General features: G+C 44.8%; 2 protein-coding genes across 9 annotated transcripts in view; one reads left to right on the plus strand and one right to left on the minus strand.

Annotated features, from left to right (window-relative positions):
* The window catches only part of LOC102941263 (argonaute RISC catalytic component 4), a 29,596-nt gene extending 19,900 nt beyond the window's left edge, over positions 1 to 9,696 (minus strand). The window contains exon 1 of one of the 2 annotated variants that reach the window (XM_007060697.4): positions 9,357 to 9,696. In XM_007060697.4, coding sequence (XP_007060759.2) covers positions 9,357 to 9,465 — 109 coding nt within the window. In that variant the 5' untranslated portion in view covers positions 9,466 to 9,696. Of the gene's footprint in view, positions 1 to 3,471; positions 3,761 to 9,356 lie in introns of those variants that run through there. The other variant, XM_037881655.2, reaches the window with a different exon arrangement.
* Positions 9,697 to 9,993: 297 nt separating this feature from the next.
* The window catches only part of CLSPN (claspin), a 31,096-nt gene continuing 23,339 nt past the window's right edge, over positions 9,994 to 17,750 (plus strand). Inside the window, exons 1-3 of one of the 7 annotated variants that reach the window (XM_043532253.1) lie at positions 9,994 to 10,141; positions 15,194 to 15,329; positions 17,100 to 17,569. In XM_043532253.1, coding sequence (XP_043388188.1) covers positions 17,396 to 17,569 — 174 coding nt within the window. In that variant the 5' untranslated portion in view covers positions 9,994 to 10,141; positions 15,194 to 15,329; positions 17,100 to 17,395. Of the gene's footprint in view, positions 10,142 to 10,228; positions 10,358 to 12,912; positions 13,366 to 15,193; positions 15,330 to 17,078; positions 17,570 to 17,750 lie in introns of those variants that run through there. The other 6 variants (XM_037881733.2, XM_043532251.1, XM_043532252.1 and 3 more) reach the window with 6 other exon arrangements.

Here is a 17,750-nt window from a genome sequence, read left to right on the forward strand (position 1 = left end):
TTTTTTTAAATTATTTCTACTGAGAAAATTTGCAGAGGCTTCAAGAAGGAAGACATATTTGAACTCAAATTAGCCAATGTCATATTTTGCCAGTTTCCTCAAAGATATAAGTTATAACTGGAATGTTACATAATTTAAAGGGGCTCTCATTTGTAAGTCAAATTTGTCTGATTTTTTTTAAACTCACTATTGTTTAAACACTTGAACTGAAGTGACTGAATAAAAAAATCCCCCCCCCCCCGCAGTTTATTTTGTGCATTTGACAGCATTCTGTGTAGTCACAGTTTCACTATTCCCCTTGTGTAGGCAGCTTTCCCTGCTTGAGTCTTTTGCATAGCAACAAAGGAGAGAAAGACATTTGAAAAATAGAAAAGAGCGACTGTAAAGCCACAAAAATTGGTAGGATAACTTGAGAAATTTAACAACTGAAGCTGCTCTAAAAGCTTTTTTTAGCTGACTAAATTTGAGGTTGACAGTGTCCCTTTCAGTCAAAGGGCTGACAAATCGAGGGTCTGAATTTATCCCAGAGGGCGGGAAGGAAAGCAGACATGCTGGGAACCAGCTATACCTTAGAGATGCAGCAATAAACTTTTGCATGCAAGGCTAAACCCCAAGAAGCCACATACCTTTGTTTTATAAGAAGACTTCTAAGTTTCTACTAAATTACCAATATTTATTTATAGATTTGTGATTATTAACACTAAAATACTTTAAGTGCTAAAGTACTTAGAGGGTGACACTCCAAGTAGATGTAGTCCATTTGATATATCAATTCTCTGAAGTTGAGGAGAACAGCACACCTGCTTCCTTCGGGCACGGATTTTTTCAAACATGCCATATGCACCTTTGGCACTGCACTTGTATAAATAGTTATTTTAACTAATGACAGCTTGTCACAGGATATAGTTTCATTTTTAAAAAGTTAAAAAGCATGAATCATTGAGCGCAATCAAAGTTTACTGTGCTTGTTTGGGTAGTAGAGAGATGATCCATTAATCCTGTGCTAATTAGTGTGAAGCAGTATAGCTTTTGTGGGCACTGACCTGCTAAAAGAGATTAAATGACCAACTATATTTACCCATTTACCTTCTTCAGTATTTGCAAGTTTTGTAAATTAGGAATCAACACAATTCCAGACATTTGTTGTCAAGAAAGGAGGTTAATATTACATCTTCTCTTTATAATCATTCTTATTCTTTCTGATACAAAGTAGTAAATTAAATGCTATTTTCCATCTGAAGCCAGGGCTTCACTACAATTTATATAATTTGTTTCCATAATTTTAATTTTGGCCATTCAACTTCACTAGGATGAAATATTTCTATCCCACACACTGTTACTCTAGTTTTCCTGCCATGTATTACCAGCCTATAACCACTGTACCTCCGAGGGGAAGCAGTTTTACACAAATGAAAGAGGATCTCTTGGAAATGTGTGAATTTATACTGCATCACACATTGATTAACAGACTGTAAACATTCAAAGTAAGAACTATAACAGTGATCTTTCAAAACATCTCCCAAGATGTGGAATTAATGGAGGGAAGATTTGGTCTTCAGATCAATAACTTATCGCTGTAGATTAGTTCCTAAAAATATCAACTTGATAGGATAGGTATTCTGGAACCTAGGTGTAGATATACATACTTAGGTCAAGAAATACATCTTGCACACATTTTAATCTTTAACCGTTTTCTCATATGACAGTACTCACCAAGTTCCACATCCAATAAAAGATGGCATTTAGTCATATACCAACAGCTTTAGTTTTAATGCCCAGGATTTAACTCTTTCTACAATGGCCCACCTTCAAAAGTTAAGCATTTTTTATGACACTAATTATGCAATTTATTTGCAACCATAATGTACTGTGTGTACGCCAATTTTCAAAGCTATCACCCTACTGCTCCTCTTTGACATCAAGTCACTTCCTTGGCTAAGGCTGTATTCCACACTCTCTCATCTACATTTAAGTCAAATCATATTGTAGAATCTCTAAGTAGAAAAACTCCTGTAGCAGTCTGAGTGGCCTGTCTGTCATGCAGAAAGTTTTAAGTGTATAGTGAATCTGCGGGTAAAGTTTAGCAACCCACTTAAGTTCCTCTTTAAAAATGACAGATCACTGAGATACACTTAGTTGGGTTTCATGTCAATATAACCTCTGCCAGAAAGACCTCTACACTGATCACCAGCAATAATCTTGCACAAACATATCCCAATTTGTTACTTACAAATATAGCAGTGGAATGAAATAGTCACTACATTCACAGCATTTTTAATAGCATGGCCTCCCCTATTCTTATTAGGAAAAAACACCTATATATTTCTTAGGAAATACTCAACCGAACAGTATAGAACAGAAAGTATCACTGATTTCTGAAAGGCCTAAGAACTGCAGACAGGGTTAACCACACACTGCAATATAGTTAGCAAATTATTAAACACACTGCAGCAAAAAAACATTTAGAGAAGGTGAAAATACTCTGGCTGGAAAGTTACGGTGGGCAGAACTTAGAGGGGGAATGGAAATTTGCATGGGTTCCTTCGCCCACCTATGAATCAGTCACTGCTAGCAATATGTCCAGTGTCTTTAGTCAATATCAGAATACACCCCCGACACACCAAAAATAACTGAATTTAAAGCACAGCACACAGCTTGTTGGCATCAGGTGCCGGACCTCCTGGACCCAGGAGGCGGAAACAACTTCCTTTCCCCTCCCTCATGCATTTAAACTACTCTGGAGAAGAGCAAGGATATTATCAAATAAAGAGCTTCATGTCCCTAGCCCGATAGGGCCCCTCAACATGTGGGGCCTGGAGAGAGGGCTGATGGAAGAGAGGGCAAGGGTGACAGGCCTCTGATTAAGGGTGCACACCAGCACCCAGCTGAACCTGGGCTCTCCCCCAAATCCTTGTTGACGAAGTGTTCCCTGCAGTGCGAGCCAGGCCTCACCAGGAGGCTGGGCACCCTCTGAAGCAAAGGAAGCCAAGCCCCCAACCTCCTCAGGACCCAGTGTCACCAGGAAACACACACACACACACACACACAAGCTCCAGGAGGAAGCCAAGCCCCCCCTTCCCCCTCCCAGCACCGCCCACCTGAGGACCACCCAACCCTCTGCTCCCCTGTCACCTGGGAGCCCCCAACCTCCCAGTGGAGGAAGTTACCCCCCCCCAAGAGCTAGTCACCCCCCAGGAGCAAGATACCCCCCAACTCTCCCCCAGGAGCGCCCCCCCCCGCAGTGGAGGAAGTTACCCCCCAGGAGCTAGTCACCCCCCCCCAGTGGAGGAAGTTACCCCCCCAACTCTCCCCCAGGAGCCCTTTCAGTGGAGCAAGTTACCCCCGCCGAGCTAGTCACCCCCCCGGGGAGGAAGTCACCCCCCCACTCTCCCCCCGGAGCCCCGCCCCACCGGAGGAAGTTACCCCCAGAGGCAGAATCCACCCCCCTCCCCCGGGGACCCCGCCGCTCACCGGGTCCCAGCGCCTCCATGGCGGCGGCGGCGGCCTCGCCGCGGTCCCCCCCGGCCGCGGCCGCCCCGGGCCCCGCCGCCCCCGGCCCCGCCGCCGCCGCGTATCGCTTGATCTCGGGAATGGTGGCTGCGGGTGGGGTCGGTCCCGGGAACGGGGGTGAGGTGGGGGGGGCGGGGGCGGGAGCGAGGCGGGGGGGGCCGGGCGCGGGTGGCTCCTGGCGGCGGCACAAACAATCCCCTCCGCGGTGCCACCGAGCCCGAGCAGGAACCGGCGCGGGTCCGGGAGCGCGCCCCCGAAGCCGCCGCGGGGTCGCGCGCGACACCCCCGCCCCCCCCCCGCTGTCGGGGTCGCGCGCGCGCGCGCGCTGCTGGAGAAGCCGCGTTCAGAGGCCTCCCCGGGCTCGCGCTCGCCCCGCCCTCTTTCCCCGCCGCGCGGGAGCGCGCACGCCGTCACCTGGGCCGGCGAGCGGCCTCCGCGCTTGCGCGCGCGCGCCCCCCAGGGCCCCTCCGGCCTTTTAAACCCGGCGGCGAGCCCGGGCGGGCAGGTGCGTGGGGCCCGGGGCACTGAGCTGGGGCTCGCGCCCCATAACCCAACCCCCACCTCCGGATCCTCCCCAAATCCCATCTACCCCCGAACCTCCCCATCCCCCTCCCCAAAACCCACCTCAGACCCCAATAACCCCGCCCAACAAAACCCAAATGCCCCCTGCTCCCCAAACCCCTCCACGAAATACCCCCTCCCTAAACCCCACCTACCCACCCAGTGCCCACCCCCACCCTAAAACCCACCAGCCCGAACCCCCCATACACCCTCCCTAAAACCCACCTCCTACCCCAATAACCCCGCCCCACAAAACCCAAATGCCCCCTGCTCCCCAAATCCCTCCACGAAATACCCCCTCCCTAAACCCCACTCACCCCCCAGTACCCACCCTAAAACCCACCAGCCTGAACCCCTCCCATACACCCTCCTTAAAACCCACCTCAGACCCCAATAACCCCGCCCAACAAAACCCAAATGCCCCCTGCTCCCCAAACCCCTCCACGAAATACCCCCTCCCTAAACTCCACCTACCCACCCAGTGCCCACCCCCAAACCCATCATCCTCCCTCCCTAAAACCCACCTCGGAGCCAAATAACCCTTCCACACAAAACCCAAATGCCCCCTGCTCTGCAAACCCCTCCACTAAACACCCCCTCCCTAAACCCCACTCACCCCCCAGTACCCACCCCCACCCTAAAACAGACCATTCCGAACCCCCCATACACGCTCCCTAAAACCCACCTCAGACCCCAATAACCCCGCCCCACAAAACCCAAATGCCCCCTGCTCCCCAAACCCCTCCACGAAATACCCCCTCCCTAAACCCCACTCACCCCCCAGTACCCACCCCCACTCTAAAACCCACCAGCCCGAACCCCCCATACACCCACCCCCACTCTAAAACCCACCAGCCCAAACCCCCCATACACCCACCCTAAAACCCACCTCAGACCCCAATAACCCCGCCCAACAAAACCCAAATGCCCCCTGCTCCCCAAACCCCACCACGAAATACCCCCTCCCTAAACCCCACTCACCCCCCAGTACCCACCCCCACCCTAAAACCCACCAGCCCGAACCCCCCCATACATCCTCCCTAAAACCCACCTCAGACCCCAATAACCCCGCCCAACAAAACCCAAATGCCCCCTGCTCCCCAAATCCCTCCACGAAATACCCCCTCCCTAAACCCCACCTACCCACCCAGTGCCCACCCCCAAACCCATCATCCTTCTTCCCTAAAACCCACCTCGGAGCCAAATAACCCTTCCACACAAAACCCAAATGCCCCCTGCTCCGCAAACCCCTCCACTAAACACCCCCTCCCTAAAACCCGCCTTCTGCAAGAAAACAAATACCCCTCCCATAAAACTCACCCCTCCAAAATCCCCAAATATCCCCAAGCCACCCTACCCAAAATACCTCTTCAAAACCCACCTCCTCCCCCAAATACGCTTCTTCCAAAAATACCTTTCCACCTCCTGGGCACACACACTGGAAAGCTACATCCCCCCAATTGCCCCAAAGTTTTTTGGGGGGAAAAAACAGCTCATGTTGAAAATTGATTTTTTTTTAAGACCTCACCTTGTTAACATCTTAAGTTATCAAAACTGAAATAAAATGAACTGAATCATAAATGATGTGGATCACTTTTAGCATCCCTCAGTTTTGGCACTTAAAAGTCTGGGTCAGTGTCATTTGCATTGGCACTCGTTCTCTGGCTGTCACGTGCAGGCACAACGCTCTGTGCCAGAGTAGTGAGCAACAGGTAACGTCTTAACCAAAAACATCTCTGGAAATTTCTTTTAAATTAACGATTGCTTTTCTGTTGATTTTGTTGGGCTGAATCAATTGTGTCCCTTCGTGTCATGTTTCCATCTTAAGTACTTTATGTGCACCATCACAGTCTTTAATGTATTTATCCTCACAATACCCCTGTGAGGTAGGGAAGTGCTATTGTATTTATTTATACAGTTTTACAGATTAGGAACTGAGGCACAGAGAGGGCTAAGTTACTTACCCACAGTCACACAGGAAGCATGTGATGGAGCAGGAAATTGAAACAAGGTTTCTCAAGTCTTTGGTGAATGCCCTACCTACTGGATCATCCTTCTCCCCTGTATAGAAAAGCAGGATTTCCCTGCCCTTTCCAGACCTTGCACACTTGGCTTTGCAGTGTCCCATTCCACAGAACTTCTGCAGTTTCCACGATATGCTATGCATCCGATGAAGTGAGCTGTAGCTCACGAAAGCTCATGCTCAAATAAACTGGTTAGTCTCTAAGGTGCCACAAGTACTCCTTTTCTTTTTTCTTTTTACGCATACAGACTAACACGGCTGTTACTCTGAAACATTCCACAGAACGGCAGTTCTCAACCTGTGATGTACAGACCACGGGCCCACAGAACTAGTTGAGCACATGGTGCCTGTTCTCATTTCTAACTGCTACATCACATTTTAGAATTCAATTCACCCCTACTTTCCTAATGTTAGTTTTTCATATAAACAGCTGCCACAGAGCTTGTGTGATTGTGAACAGGAGGGAAATCTGAGACATGCCATCTGGACCAGTCCTCACAAGAGATCCACTTCCTGGACACTACGGTGCTAATAAGCGATGGTCACATAACCACCACCCTATACCGGAAATCTACTGACCGCTATGCCTACCTACATGCCTCCAGCTTTCACCCAGACCACACCACACAATCCATCGTCTACAGCCAAGTTCTACGATACAACCGCATTTGCTCCAACCCCTCAGACAGAGACAAACACCTACAAGATCTCTATCAAGCGTTCTTACAACTACAATACTCACCTGCTGAAGTGAAGAAACAAATTGACAGAGCCAGAAGAGTTCCCAGAAGTCACCTACTACAGGACAGGCCCAACAAAGATAACAGAACGCCGCTAGCCATCACCTTCAGCCCCCAACTAAAACCTCTCCAATGCATCATCAAGGATCTACAACCTATCCTGAAGGACGACCCATCACTCTCACAAATCTTGGGAGACAGGCCAGTCCTTGCCTACAGACAGCCCCCCAACCTGAAGCAAATACTCACCAGCAACCACACACCACACAACAGAACGACTAACCCAGGAACCTATCCTTGCAACAAAGCCCGTTGCCAACTGTGCCCACATATCTATTCAGGGGACACCATCATAGGGCCTAATCACATCAGCCACACTATCAGAGGCTCATTCACCTGCACATCCACCAATGTGATATATGCCATCATGTGCCAGCAATGACCCTCTGCCATGTACATTGGTCAAACTGGACAGTCTCTACATAAAAGAATAAATGGACACAAATCAGATGTCAAGAATTATAACATTCATAAACCAGTCGGAGAACACTTCAGTCTCTCTGGTCAGTCGATTTCAGACCTAAAGGTTGCAATATTAGAACAAAAAGACTTCAAAAACAGACTCCAATGAGAGACTGCTGAATTGGAATTAATTTGCAAACTGGACACAATTAACTTAGGCTTGAATAGAGACTGGGAGTGGATGGGTCATTACACAAAGTAAAACTATTTCCCCATGTTTATTTCCCCCTCCACCCCCCACTGCTCCTCGGACGTTCCTGTTAACTGCTGGAAATGGCCCACCTTGATTATCACTACAAAAGGTTTTCTCCCCCCACCCACCCCGCTCTCCTGCTGGTAATAGCTCATCTTAAGTGATCACTCTCGTTACAGTGTGTATGATAACACCCATTGTTTCATGTTCTCTATGTATATAAATCTCCTTACTGTATTTTCCACTGAATTCAGGTTTCAGAGTAACAGCCGTGTTAGTCTGTATTCGCAAAAAGAAAAGGAGGACTTGTGGCACCTTGGAGACTAACCAATTTATTTGAGCATGAGCTTTCGTGAGCTACAGCTCACTTCATCGGATGCATACTGTGGAAATTGCAGAAGACATTATATACACAGACACCATGAAACAATACCTCCTCCCACCCCACTCTCCTGCTGGTAATAGTTTATTAAGCTAATTTAAGCTTATTAAGCTAATTTCCACAGTATGCATCCGATGAAGTGAGCTGTAGCTCACGAAAGCTCATGCTCAAATAAATTGGTTAGTCACTAAAGTGCCACTAGTACTCCTTTTCTTTTTGCTGTCTATTAAGATATCGTCTGCACTATGAACAAGTTTGTGAACCCATAGGAATTGCCATAGTAGCTGAGACCCATGAACCATCTCGTCCTGTACCATCTTGGCCGCTTGCCAATATCAGATGCTTCAAAGACAGAACTGGGATAACCTGCCCTCCTTGAAGATCTCATCCTAATCCCTAACAGAGACTGGTTTAAACACTAATACTTCTCCTACTCTAGTTTTCGATTTATTATAACATGGCTTCAGCTGCTCTGGAACCTATATGACGGGCCATTACCAGTTGCTCTAGAATTTTCATAGGAAATAATGAACGCTCCTTTGCAGCTACCCAACTAGCCCTTTCTGGTTTACTTTCTGAATGACACACAATACGATTTGGTTTTAGGTGCACATAGGCAATATAAATCCATCCCTATTCACATCTTTGCAGAGCTATGATTTTCTAGGATCCTCACTCACTAAAGGGAATATGAGAACATAAGAATGGCTATACTGGGTCTGACCAATGGTCCATCTAGCCCATCATCCTTTCTTCCGATAGTGCCCAATGCTAGATGTTTCAGAGGGAATGAAGAGTATAGGGCAATTTTGAGTGATCCAACCCCTATCATCCAGTCTCAGCTTCTGGCAGTCAGAAGTTTAGGGACACCCTGAACATGAGGTTACGTCACTCACCATCTTGACCAATAGTCAAGGATGGACCAGTCCTCCATGAATTTATCTAATTTTTTGAACCCAGTTAGACTTTTGGCATTCACAACATCCCCCGGCAATGAGTTCCACAGGTTGACCGTACATTGTGCATAGAAGTACTTATTTATGTTTGTTTTAAACCTGCTGCCTATTAATGTCATTGGGTGACCTCTAGTTTTTGTGTTATGTGAAGGGGTAACACTTCCCTATTCACTTTCTCCATCCCATTCATGATTTTATGGACTTCTATTATACCCTCCACTGCCTACTCATCTCTTTTCTAAGCTGAACAGTCCCGGTCTTTTTAATCTCTTCTCTTATGGAAGGTATTCCATACCCCTAATCATTTTTGTAGCCATACAGAATAGGAGATCAGGGAGCGGAGTAAATGCATATCCATTTGTAAGAGAGAAAACCTAACCTATTTTCAGAAACGTTTACTTTAGTCCCCCTTACAGAAACTTTCTACCATCCATTTTCCTGCTTAGAATTTAATAAACACAAGACTTACCCACAGTTTGGAAATATACAACACCATTTCTTTCAAACTCTCTGTAAACATCTTCCTCATGCTCCTTTACTGTTTCACAACCCATGGTTCCAGGCCCAAAGCTCTTCATGTGAGAATTTCCTTCTTCTGTCTCTCCAAGCCCTACATTATACCCCCAAGCAGGGTATTTGTTTAACCTAATTGCAGCCTATATAACCTCCTGCTGCAGAGCAAATTGTATTAATTAATGAGCTTCATTATCTTCAATATCTTCAGATATTTTGAAGAAATGAAAATTATATTACAAACCATTCCAAATCTGAACTTTGGTTATTCCTCAACTTTGCAATATACTCACGTTAATGAGAATAGCTATTTTTTGTGCAGGGTTATAGTGCTCTGGTAAGTATAATAGTTTCTCTTAATAGTGTTAATGATTGATTAATACCCAGCAGCTAATAGTTAACACAGAGAGATGGATCAATAATAATCATGGGATGTCACTCAGAATTTGGCTGGCAAGTGATTGCTTGGGAATTGGGTGGTATCGTTAATAGTTTGGTCATTAAACACTTGGGATGCATTTTGTGTTGTATTCTACATTAATTTACACTGTAAGGCTTCAATCCTGCAAACATTTATGCCCATGAGTATCTTTACTCACATAAGTAGACTCGTTAAACTCAGTGGACTACTCACATGTGTAAAAGTTACATAGGTGTGTATATCTTTTGGAGGTTTGATGCATAAACAAATTGCAATCCCCGATTAAGATATAAGGGATATCAGGATTCATTGCTTCTAAGGTAAGCATCTAATAATTACAATTATGTAGTTAGTGCTGCTTCTTTTCAATGTGATCTGATAAAGTATAGCATATGTAAACTAGAGTGAAGAAACCTGGTGTTTTGGCTGTAAAGTGACATCCCCTGGATATATGTAGCAGTCTTAAATTTGACTCCATGCCAAGATAAGGTGATGCCAAAAATTAAGTCTTAAACCTCTGATTCTTCTGCATCCAGGTAAGAATATACAATATAGTTATTCAGCAAAAACATCTATACAGGTAGGGAGAGAGGTCTGCAGTCCCCAGAAAAGTAAAGAGAAAGGCTAAAATAAGTGGTTAGAAATTAATCTTAATAGTTTAACAAAATTTCTGAGACTAAAAGTATAAAGTACTAGATAGAAAACAGTATTTGAATAAAGCTTAACCCCTGTATTGATTATGACCACAAATCAGGACTTCTTTGATCCCTTTTAAGTCACTAGCATAGCTACTAGGCTGTTCACATGGCTTTCTGTTGGACTCCTCATTTTCCTGTTGAAGCAAGGGTTTGCTTATTTGCTTGGAAATCTTATTTTTGTAAGTGTACATTTCTCCATAGCGTTGCAGTAGTATTTTACCCTTAAAGGTGAAGACGTTCAATTTTGTATGAACATCCTGACCCAGACTGTTTTTTCCTCTACAGTGATACGGATGGAGTAGCTATTTATTTATTTATTTATTTTGTTGGAGAGATCTGTGACAACTTTATAGTGGGGGTGTATTCACAGAATTCCATCTGCTTAGATCCCAGCCAGTTATACCTGGCCTGGAGCACAAATACCAACTTTGGCCTCAATTCTACAAGCTGTAGGTAGGCAGAAATCAATGTGGGTTCATGTGGATAAAGAGATACTGCCATATATAGATCATTGCTAGATTGTGGCCTTGCTGAGGATGTTTTTTACTTATCAGGATAAGGATACCTGGTGGGTTAGATTTTGTTTTTTGAAATTCAAAACAGCCAGGCACTGTCTATCTGTTTAAAACATTATGTCCTTCAGGGCAAATTTATATTTATATATATATATATATATATATATATATACTATCATTTCAGAAGCATGGCTCGTTTGGTAAACTACACTCTGGTGTAGGCTATGACTGTTTGTTTTCTTTCCATCTTCCTTCCTTGTTTAGTAATTCTCTCTCTGTTTGGTTTAAAAAAAACACACTTAGCTAACTTCCCTCTTACTGGGCTGTCAACTTTCTGAACAAGTGAAGGCAAGCATTCAACACTATTAGTAAAACTTCATAATAGTATATGCCAGCATCCTTTTACTACGAGGCCAAATATGGCATTTGTGTTTATAAACTTTGCATCCAGCGATCAAGCCTCTTGAAATGCAGAATTCTGTGGGGATCTTGGGCTATTTAATAACAGAAGCCAACTGGTAATGTTTCCTGGGTAGCAAGGAAGCAGCTGTGCTTCACTTATGTTGGAATTATACCTGGTTTACTCTCTGAGGGTGAAGATCACTTCTGTGTATGCACCATATAAGTCCCATGGAAGCCCCAATTTGAGGTGTAATTGTTATACCACATTCTCTTCCAACACTATGAACCTCTAACTCATTTTAGGTTATTACTAAGTTACAGCACCTTTTGAGAACATTAATCAACACCTTTGGCAGCTGTTCTAATACAAGAATATTTTCATGATTAGATGGTTTCGGGGATTCTTAATTACACCTAGAGACTTTCACCACCTAAATAACTAGTTCCAGTGGAAATCAGGCTTATTTCTATAACAGTTTACATCCATATAGCATCTTGATGTTCACTGTTATTAGCTCTTCTTCCCCGCTAAGAGAACCTACTTTCCTTCATTTCTCTTGCCTATGTATTTATAGAACCTTTTTCTTATTGCCGTTTATGCCCCTTGCTAGGTGCAACTCATTTTGTGCCTCAGCCTAATTTTATCCCAGTATGCTTGTGCTGTTCTTTTGTACTGCTCCTTAGCAACTTGTCCATGTTTCCACTTTTTGTAGGATTCCTGTTTTTGATTTTTAGATCACTAAGGAATTCCTGATGGAGCCATACAGGCCTCTTACTATTCTTGCTCTCTTTTCTTCCTGGCGGAATAGTTTGCTGTGGCACCTCTACTATTGTCTCTTTTTGAGAAACTACCTGAACTCCCTTTTTCATGAGATTTTCTGAGCTGTTAAAAGTTTGATCATTTTAAGTCCATTGTCCTTGCCCGCTTCTGCTGGGGATGCTGTTTTGCGAAGCACTGTACAAATATCGGCCTTGACCTTGCAACTCCAGTGGCTGATGGTTCTGCCCCAAAGAGCACCACTGCAAGCCTGGAGCCTCCCCGAGCACCCAGGAACTCAGAGGAGTAAAGCTAAACAATTCGACGTGCCAAGATCACATGAAGTAACAATTGCTTTACATTCATGGCAGGTGGCGTGGGCAAGAAGGAATCTGCACCTGACTTCCTTAAGGGGCGCTGTCTTGCTTGGCTCCACGCGGTGGGTTTCTTTTATGACACGGGGCTGGGGAGGAAGGGAAAAGCGCCCCAGCACTAGAAATGCCATTACAATGGGGCCATTAACAGTGGAAGGTGCCCCCTGGCCATGCCTACCCACCCTGGGGAAACTGAGGCTGTAGGCCCAAACCAGAGCACCAAGCCACGCCCCCTAGCACGCACTGGGCCACCACCCGTCTATCCCTTTGGCCAGAGCCAGGCCACCCATGGGGGGGTGAGGGTGCCCCGCCCCTTGAAGTACCAGAGAGACGCGGCCCTGACTGGCGCCATAGCCCCGCGCTATGTATTCTACAGGCTAGAGCGGCTCAGGCTGGGTGGGACTGGGCACCTCTATCCCCGCGGAGCAGACGAGGCGACGGGGGAGGGGAATTGACAGCGCTGAGGCGCCAATGGCATACTGGCGGGGCGGGGACATCCTGTGCAGAGCGGATTGCGATTGGGCCAAAGAGCAGGAGGCGGGCGAAGCTCGCTAGTCGTTCAATGGGACGCTGAGTGGGGGTGGTGACGGAGGGAGAGAACGAGCTGTGATTGGTCCGAGGTGGGGTTGGGGAGCGGAGCCAGCTCAGGCAGAGCGCGAAGACTCGAAGGGGCCTCAATCGCTGGCTTGCCGTTGGCTTTAACGGCGGCGGCTGAAGAGAGCCGGGCGGGGACCTTGAGGGGGAGCCGCGCCGCGGGTCCCGCTCGCCACCGGACAGCAGGGGGCCATGGCGGCTGAGGTAAGCCCGTCCGGCCTGCATCGTCTGGCCGGCGCCGGGAGGGGATGCCGGGGTGCAGCGTCCTCCCACTCCCAGCTCCCTCCCGAGGGACTGGGTCTCCCGCAGCTGGCGGGAACTACGACTCCCGCCATGCCCTGCGGCCAGCGGGGAGGCGGTACCCCCCTGCGCGGCGGCTGCAGGGGATACTACGGGTCCCAGCATGCACCGCGCCCATGTCAGGACTACACTACCCAGCGTGCCCTTCGGCACACGGAGCAAAGTGGCTTGCCCGAGCGCGTGCTGGGAGTGTGGGGGGGCCTGGCTCAGGGGCTCGGAGCAGTTGCCCCCTTTCAGAGTCTGATTTGCCTTGTGTACCCCAAGTTTCACCTCACTTAAACTACTGGCTTACAAAATCAGACCTAAAAATACAAACGTGTCCCAGCCACAGGGTCGCTGAACAGTTGCTGACTTTCTCATTTTGCCAAACCATATAACTAGAAACTGAATCAATTGGAATATAAGTATTATACTTACATTTCACCATATAGTTTACAGAGCCGTATAAACAAGTCATTGTCTGTGTGAAATTTTAGTCTGTACTGACTTCGCTCGTGCTATTTATGTAGCCTGTTGTAAAACTAGGCAAATACCTAGGTGAATTGATGTACCCGCTGGGAGAGCTCTGCGTACCCCCAGAGGTACGTGCAACCCTGGTTGAGAACCACTGGCCTGGCTTTCCTCTCAGGGTGAGGGGCGAGGCATGCTGGGATGCCTGGCCTGGCCAGGTACGCCATAAAGGTGTTGTTCACACTGGCCCATGCTGGGCATCTGATCTCCTGGTGGGATGGGAGTGCTGGTGTTGCCAGGACTGTGAGCCTGGTTAAATGACCATCGTTCAGATTCCTGCACCCTTGCTCTACTGCTGTCTCTATCATCGTTACCTGGGGTGGGCAATTGAATGCCTGAGTTATGTCAGTACAGATTCCTGTTAATTATGAGAGACGTGCCCACAGAGCATAAGACCCACACACAGTACAAATGAAGACCCCAAACTATGAGATTTGGGGTGCGCATATTGGTATGGCATCTGTTTTTAAATGTCATAGACTGCATTTAGTCTGCAGCCCTGCTGTAAGGGCTTTCTCTATTACTATTTCTATGGCTATTCCTCCCTGGCTGCTCTTCCCTTGCCCCCCCGGCGCTTTCTGTCAAGGACATGTTTTTTCCCATTTCCTTGGTACATTAAGAACTCTTACCTCATGCTCCATATTATCCCTCCATCATCATTTTGGTCAGATGTCAAAAGGATGTCCTTCTAAGAGATGCTTAGCTGGTCTGTCTTCTGTCATCTTAACTATGTGCCCTGCTGCTGAAGTTGTTGGGATTTCATTACATTTGTCCATTACACAGAATAATAATTAATGACCTGTTGGGCTGTCACCTTCCTGGAATGATTTTAATTGCTCACACAATTTGGGATGGCTCTATTTTATGTCAAGTTACATAAAGTTAAAAGTGTTAATATGTCAGATGAAAGTTGCAAGTTTCTCATGGCTTTTAGTGTTGTCTCAGGCAGTGGTTACCAAGCAGTGTCTGGGTACGATGTTTGATTTTGCTTTGATACATTCAATGAGTTCATCATTTAATCAACTTTATATAATAATAAAAGGTGCATACAACATAATCATGTTTCAGTTGAATGAACTGAATTCCTAAGAGGTTATAGTGATAACATTTCAATATATCTTGTGTAATCCAATTTGATGCATTGGGATGAAATTGAATTCATGAGTCATCTCTGTTAAGCAGCTTATACTGTATTAACGTTAATATTATTTTTGGTTTCTAGCTTAATTCAGAAGTAGAGGATCTGAAATCTGACTTGCAGAAAACCTTTGACAGTGATTCTGACAGTGGACAGGGCAGCTGTGAAACAAGCTCTCCAAGTCAATCCAACAAGGGAACTGCATCTCTTGGTGACATAGGTCTGTAATACTGTCAGGTCTCTATTTTGGGTTTTAGTTTTAAAAATTGGGTATTGTACTTTGCATTTATAGGTGTTTCCTTTGCAGAAGGCTGAGAGAATGTGGTCTTGGACTATCTGCGCTTCAGAAGTCACACATTTGGTTTGCTAACCCTTGATTATTTTTTTTATGTAACCTGCATAAGCTGCTTATTTTTCCTTTATGTATACAGACTTTAATTCTGAGATTTTTACATTTTAAAAAAACAGCTTCAGAGCAATCACTAACAACATACGTTGTACATTCATAAGTGTTTTTCTAAATATTATAGAAGAAAATATCTCATAACAGTCATTTGCAGTCTGACACCACTTGGTTTGCTAACATACCAATCCCAAAACAACATACAGCACTTATGCATGATGTAGTGTAGGAAAATCACACCAATACCGTATTAATAATCAAAATACATGAACATATAAAAATATGTCTGGTCTGAATTCAAAGTGCCCTTTTGGTTGCTCAGGGTAAAGGTAGAGATGTGATGATGGTAGAAGGGCAGTAGTTGGGGTTGAAGAGGGGAAATGCTGAGTGGGGTATTGAATATCTTAACTCTTTGTTTCCTTCTTTTTTTGTCAGCAAAGCAGATTTAACAGCATTAACTCTAATGGCTTAGTGTGTGATGTTTCTCCTACATTTACACCAATCCAATCTGGCCAAATTTTTAAAGGCTGTTGTGGGGGGAAAAAAGGGAAGTATAGAGTTGATGCCTAGAAGAGGAGCATTTGTCTGTAGATGTTCCATTTGAAAAGTGTTGAATTTTCTGATGCTGCAAGAAGAATGCTCAGAGCTCGGTTCAGAAGTGTAACAGTATTTTTTATAAGGAAAGCTTTCTCTTTTTAAGATAACACTGTCCTAATGATAGTTTCCTATTAAAGTTAAAGCTCAGTGATGTTTCCTGTACCTGGTATGTTGGAAAAGTAAATGAGAGGATAAGAGGATTCTGAATGCACACTTGTTCCATGTCTAGCAGATGAACCAGTTCTTTCCTGATACCACACTCTCAAATTTTAAATATTTCAATAAGTATTATAAACTTACTATTTTTTGATCTGAGCTCAATAGTAGTTTTATGACATTCTGGACTGCAGGCTTTTTTAAATATAAAAAAGCTAAACAAATATTGCATTTCAATAATATTCATAAAAAACGTAATTAAAGTGCAGCTAAGGTTTCTGCTGAACAACATTGCATTTTTCTCCCTGCACCATTTTGAAATATGGAACATCAGAACTCTGACCTCAAACAATAGAAAACCGGGAAATGCTCAGTTAAGGTCCCCCACATATCCTTGACAAGAAGTTTAATGTTGCAAGAAAAAATAAAACACAAACTTACAAAACCTGTTAAGGTTTAAATATTTTCAGGATTGGGGTCATAATGTGTCTATTATAATTCACTTAGTATATTACTATTTGCTATATATGTTTGTTTTTATATATAAGAAATACTTTAGTCTCAAGGAAAGACACTAAAAGTCATTTTGAGATGGTTCTAAGTTTCTTTAAGGGTGGATAATTACATATATTATGCGGGGGAAATGGGTTTTCAAAGCATAGATTAAATTTGATTTGCTATGCCGTACTAAACTTCCATTGGTATTCATGAGACTTCAGGGGATAATAAATGTCTCAGAGAAAAGTGTCTGGCATGGTGCACAAACTGATCATTGGGCAATTAACATGTCTTTTTAAAAAACGTGTGCTATAGAGTGTAATGTATTTCCACCAGATTCAGATGAGGAGATCTTTGTGAGTAAAAAATCAAAAAGCAAGAACGTGCTTCAGGACAGTGAGAGTGAAGGGGAAGCAGAAAGCATTTTTCTTGAGAAGACTGACATTGTGGATGGAGATGTGGAAAACGGGGAGGAAAATGAGAACATTTTTGCCCCAAAGAACAAAAAATCTCATCGGATTCGCCAAGCTCTGCGGGACAGTGATGAGAGTGACACAGGTGACCCATTGCATCCTGAAAACCTTGAAATAGATGTGAAGTCCGAATTGACTAAGGATGAGTTGGGCTCACAAATGAGGAAACCTATAAAGATGTCAGTGAAATCTCGGAAAAAATACAAAAAACATAAAAGTGATTTTGAGAAAGAAACAGACAAAGTGATAGGCAAATCAAGAAGGAAGACAGAAAAAGAGAGAAAAATAGAGGCTATTAGACAGCTGAAGAAGGAAAAGAAACACAAACAGGAGGTATAAAAATTTACTTGCAAACATTTCTGGTCTTTTCAGTTGTTAAATTCCAGCATTTGGTGGTGGTCCGAAGCTTCCAACACAATATGTGAGTCCACACCACAACAGTAAGTTGGACATCCACATATGGGGGCCACCAAGTTCTGGACAGGGTTTTTCTCTGAGCCATTGGTGGGTTTTA

Source organism: Chelonia mydas, chromosome 19 (assembly GCF_015237465.2).
Source record: "Chelonia mydas isolate rCheMyd1 chromosome 19, rCheMyd1.pri.v2, whole genome shotgun sequence".
NCBI classification, from domain to species: Eukaryota; Metazoa; Chordata; order Testudines; family Cheloniidae; genus Chelonia; species Chelonia mydas.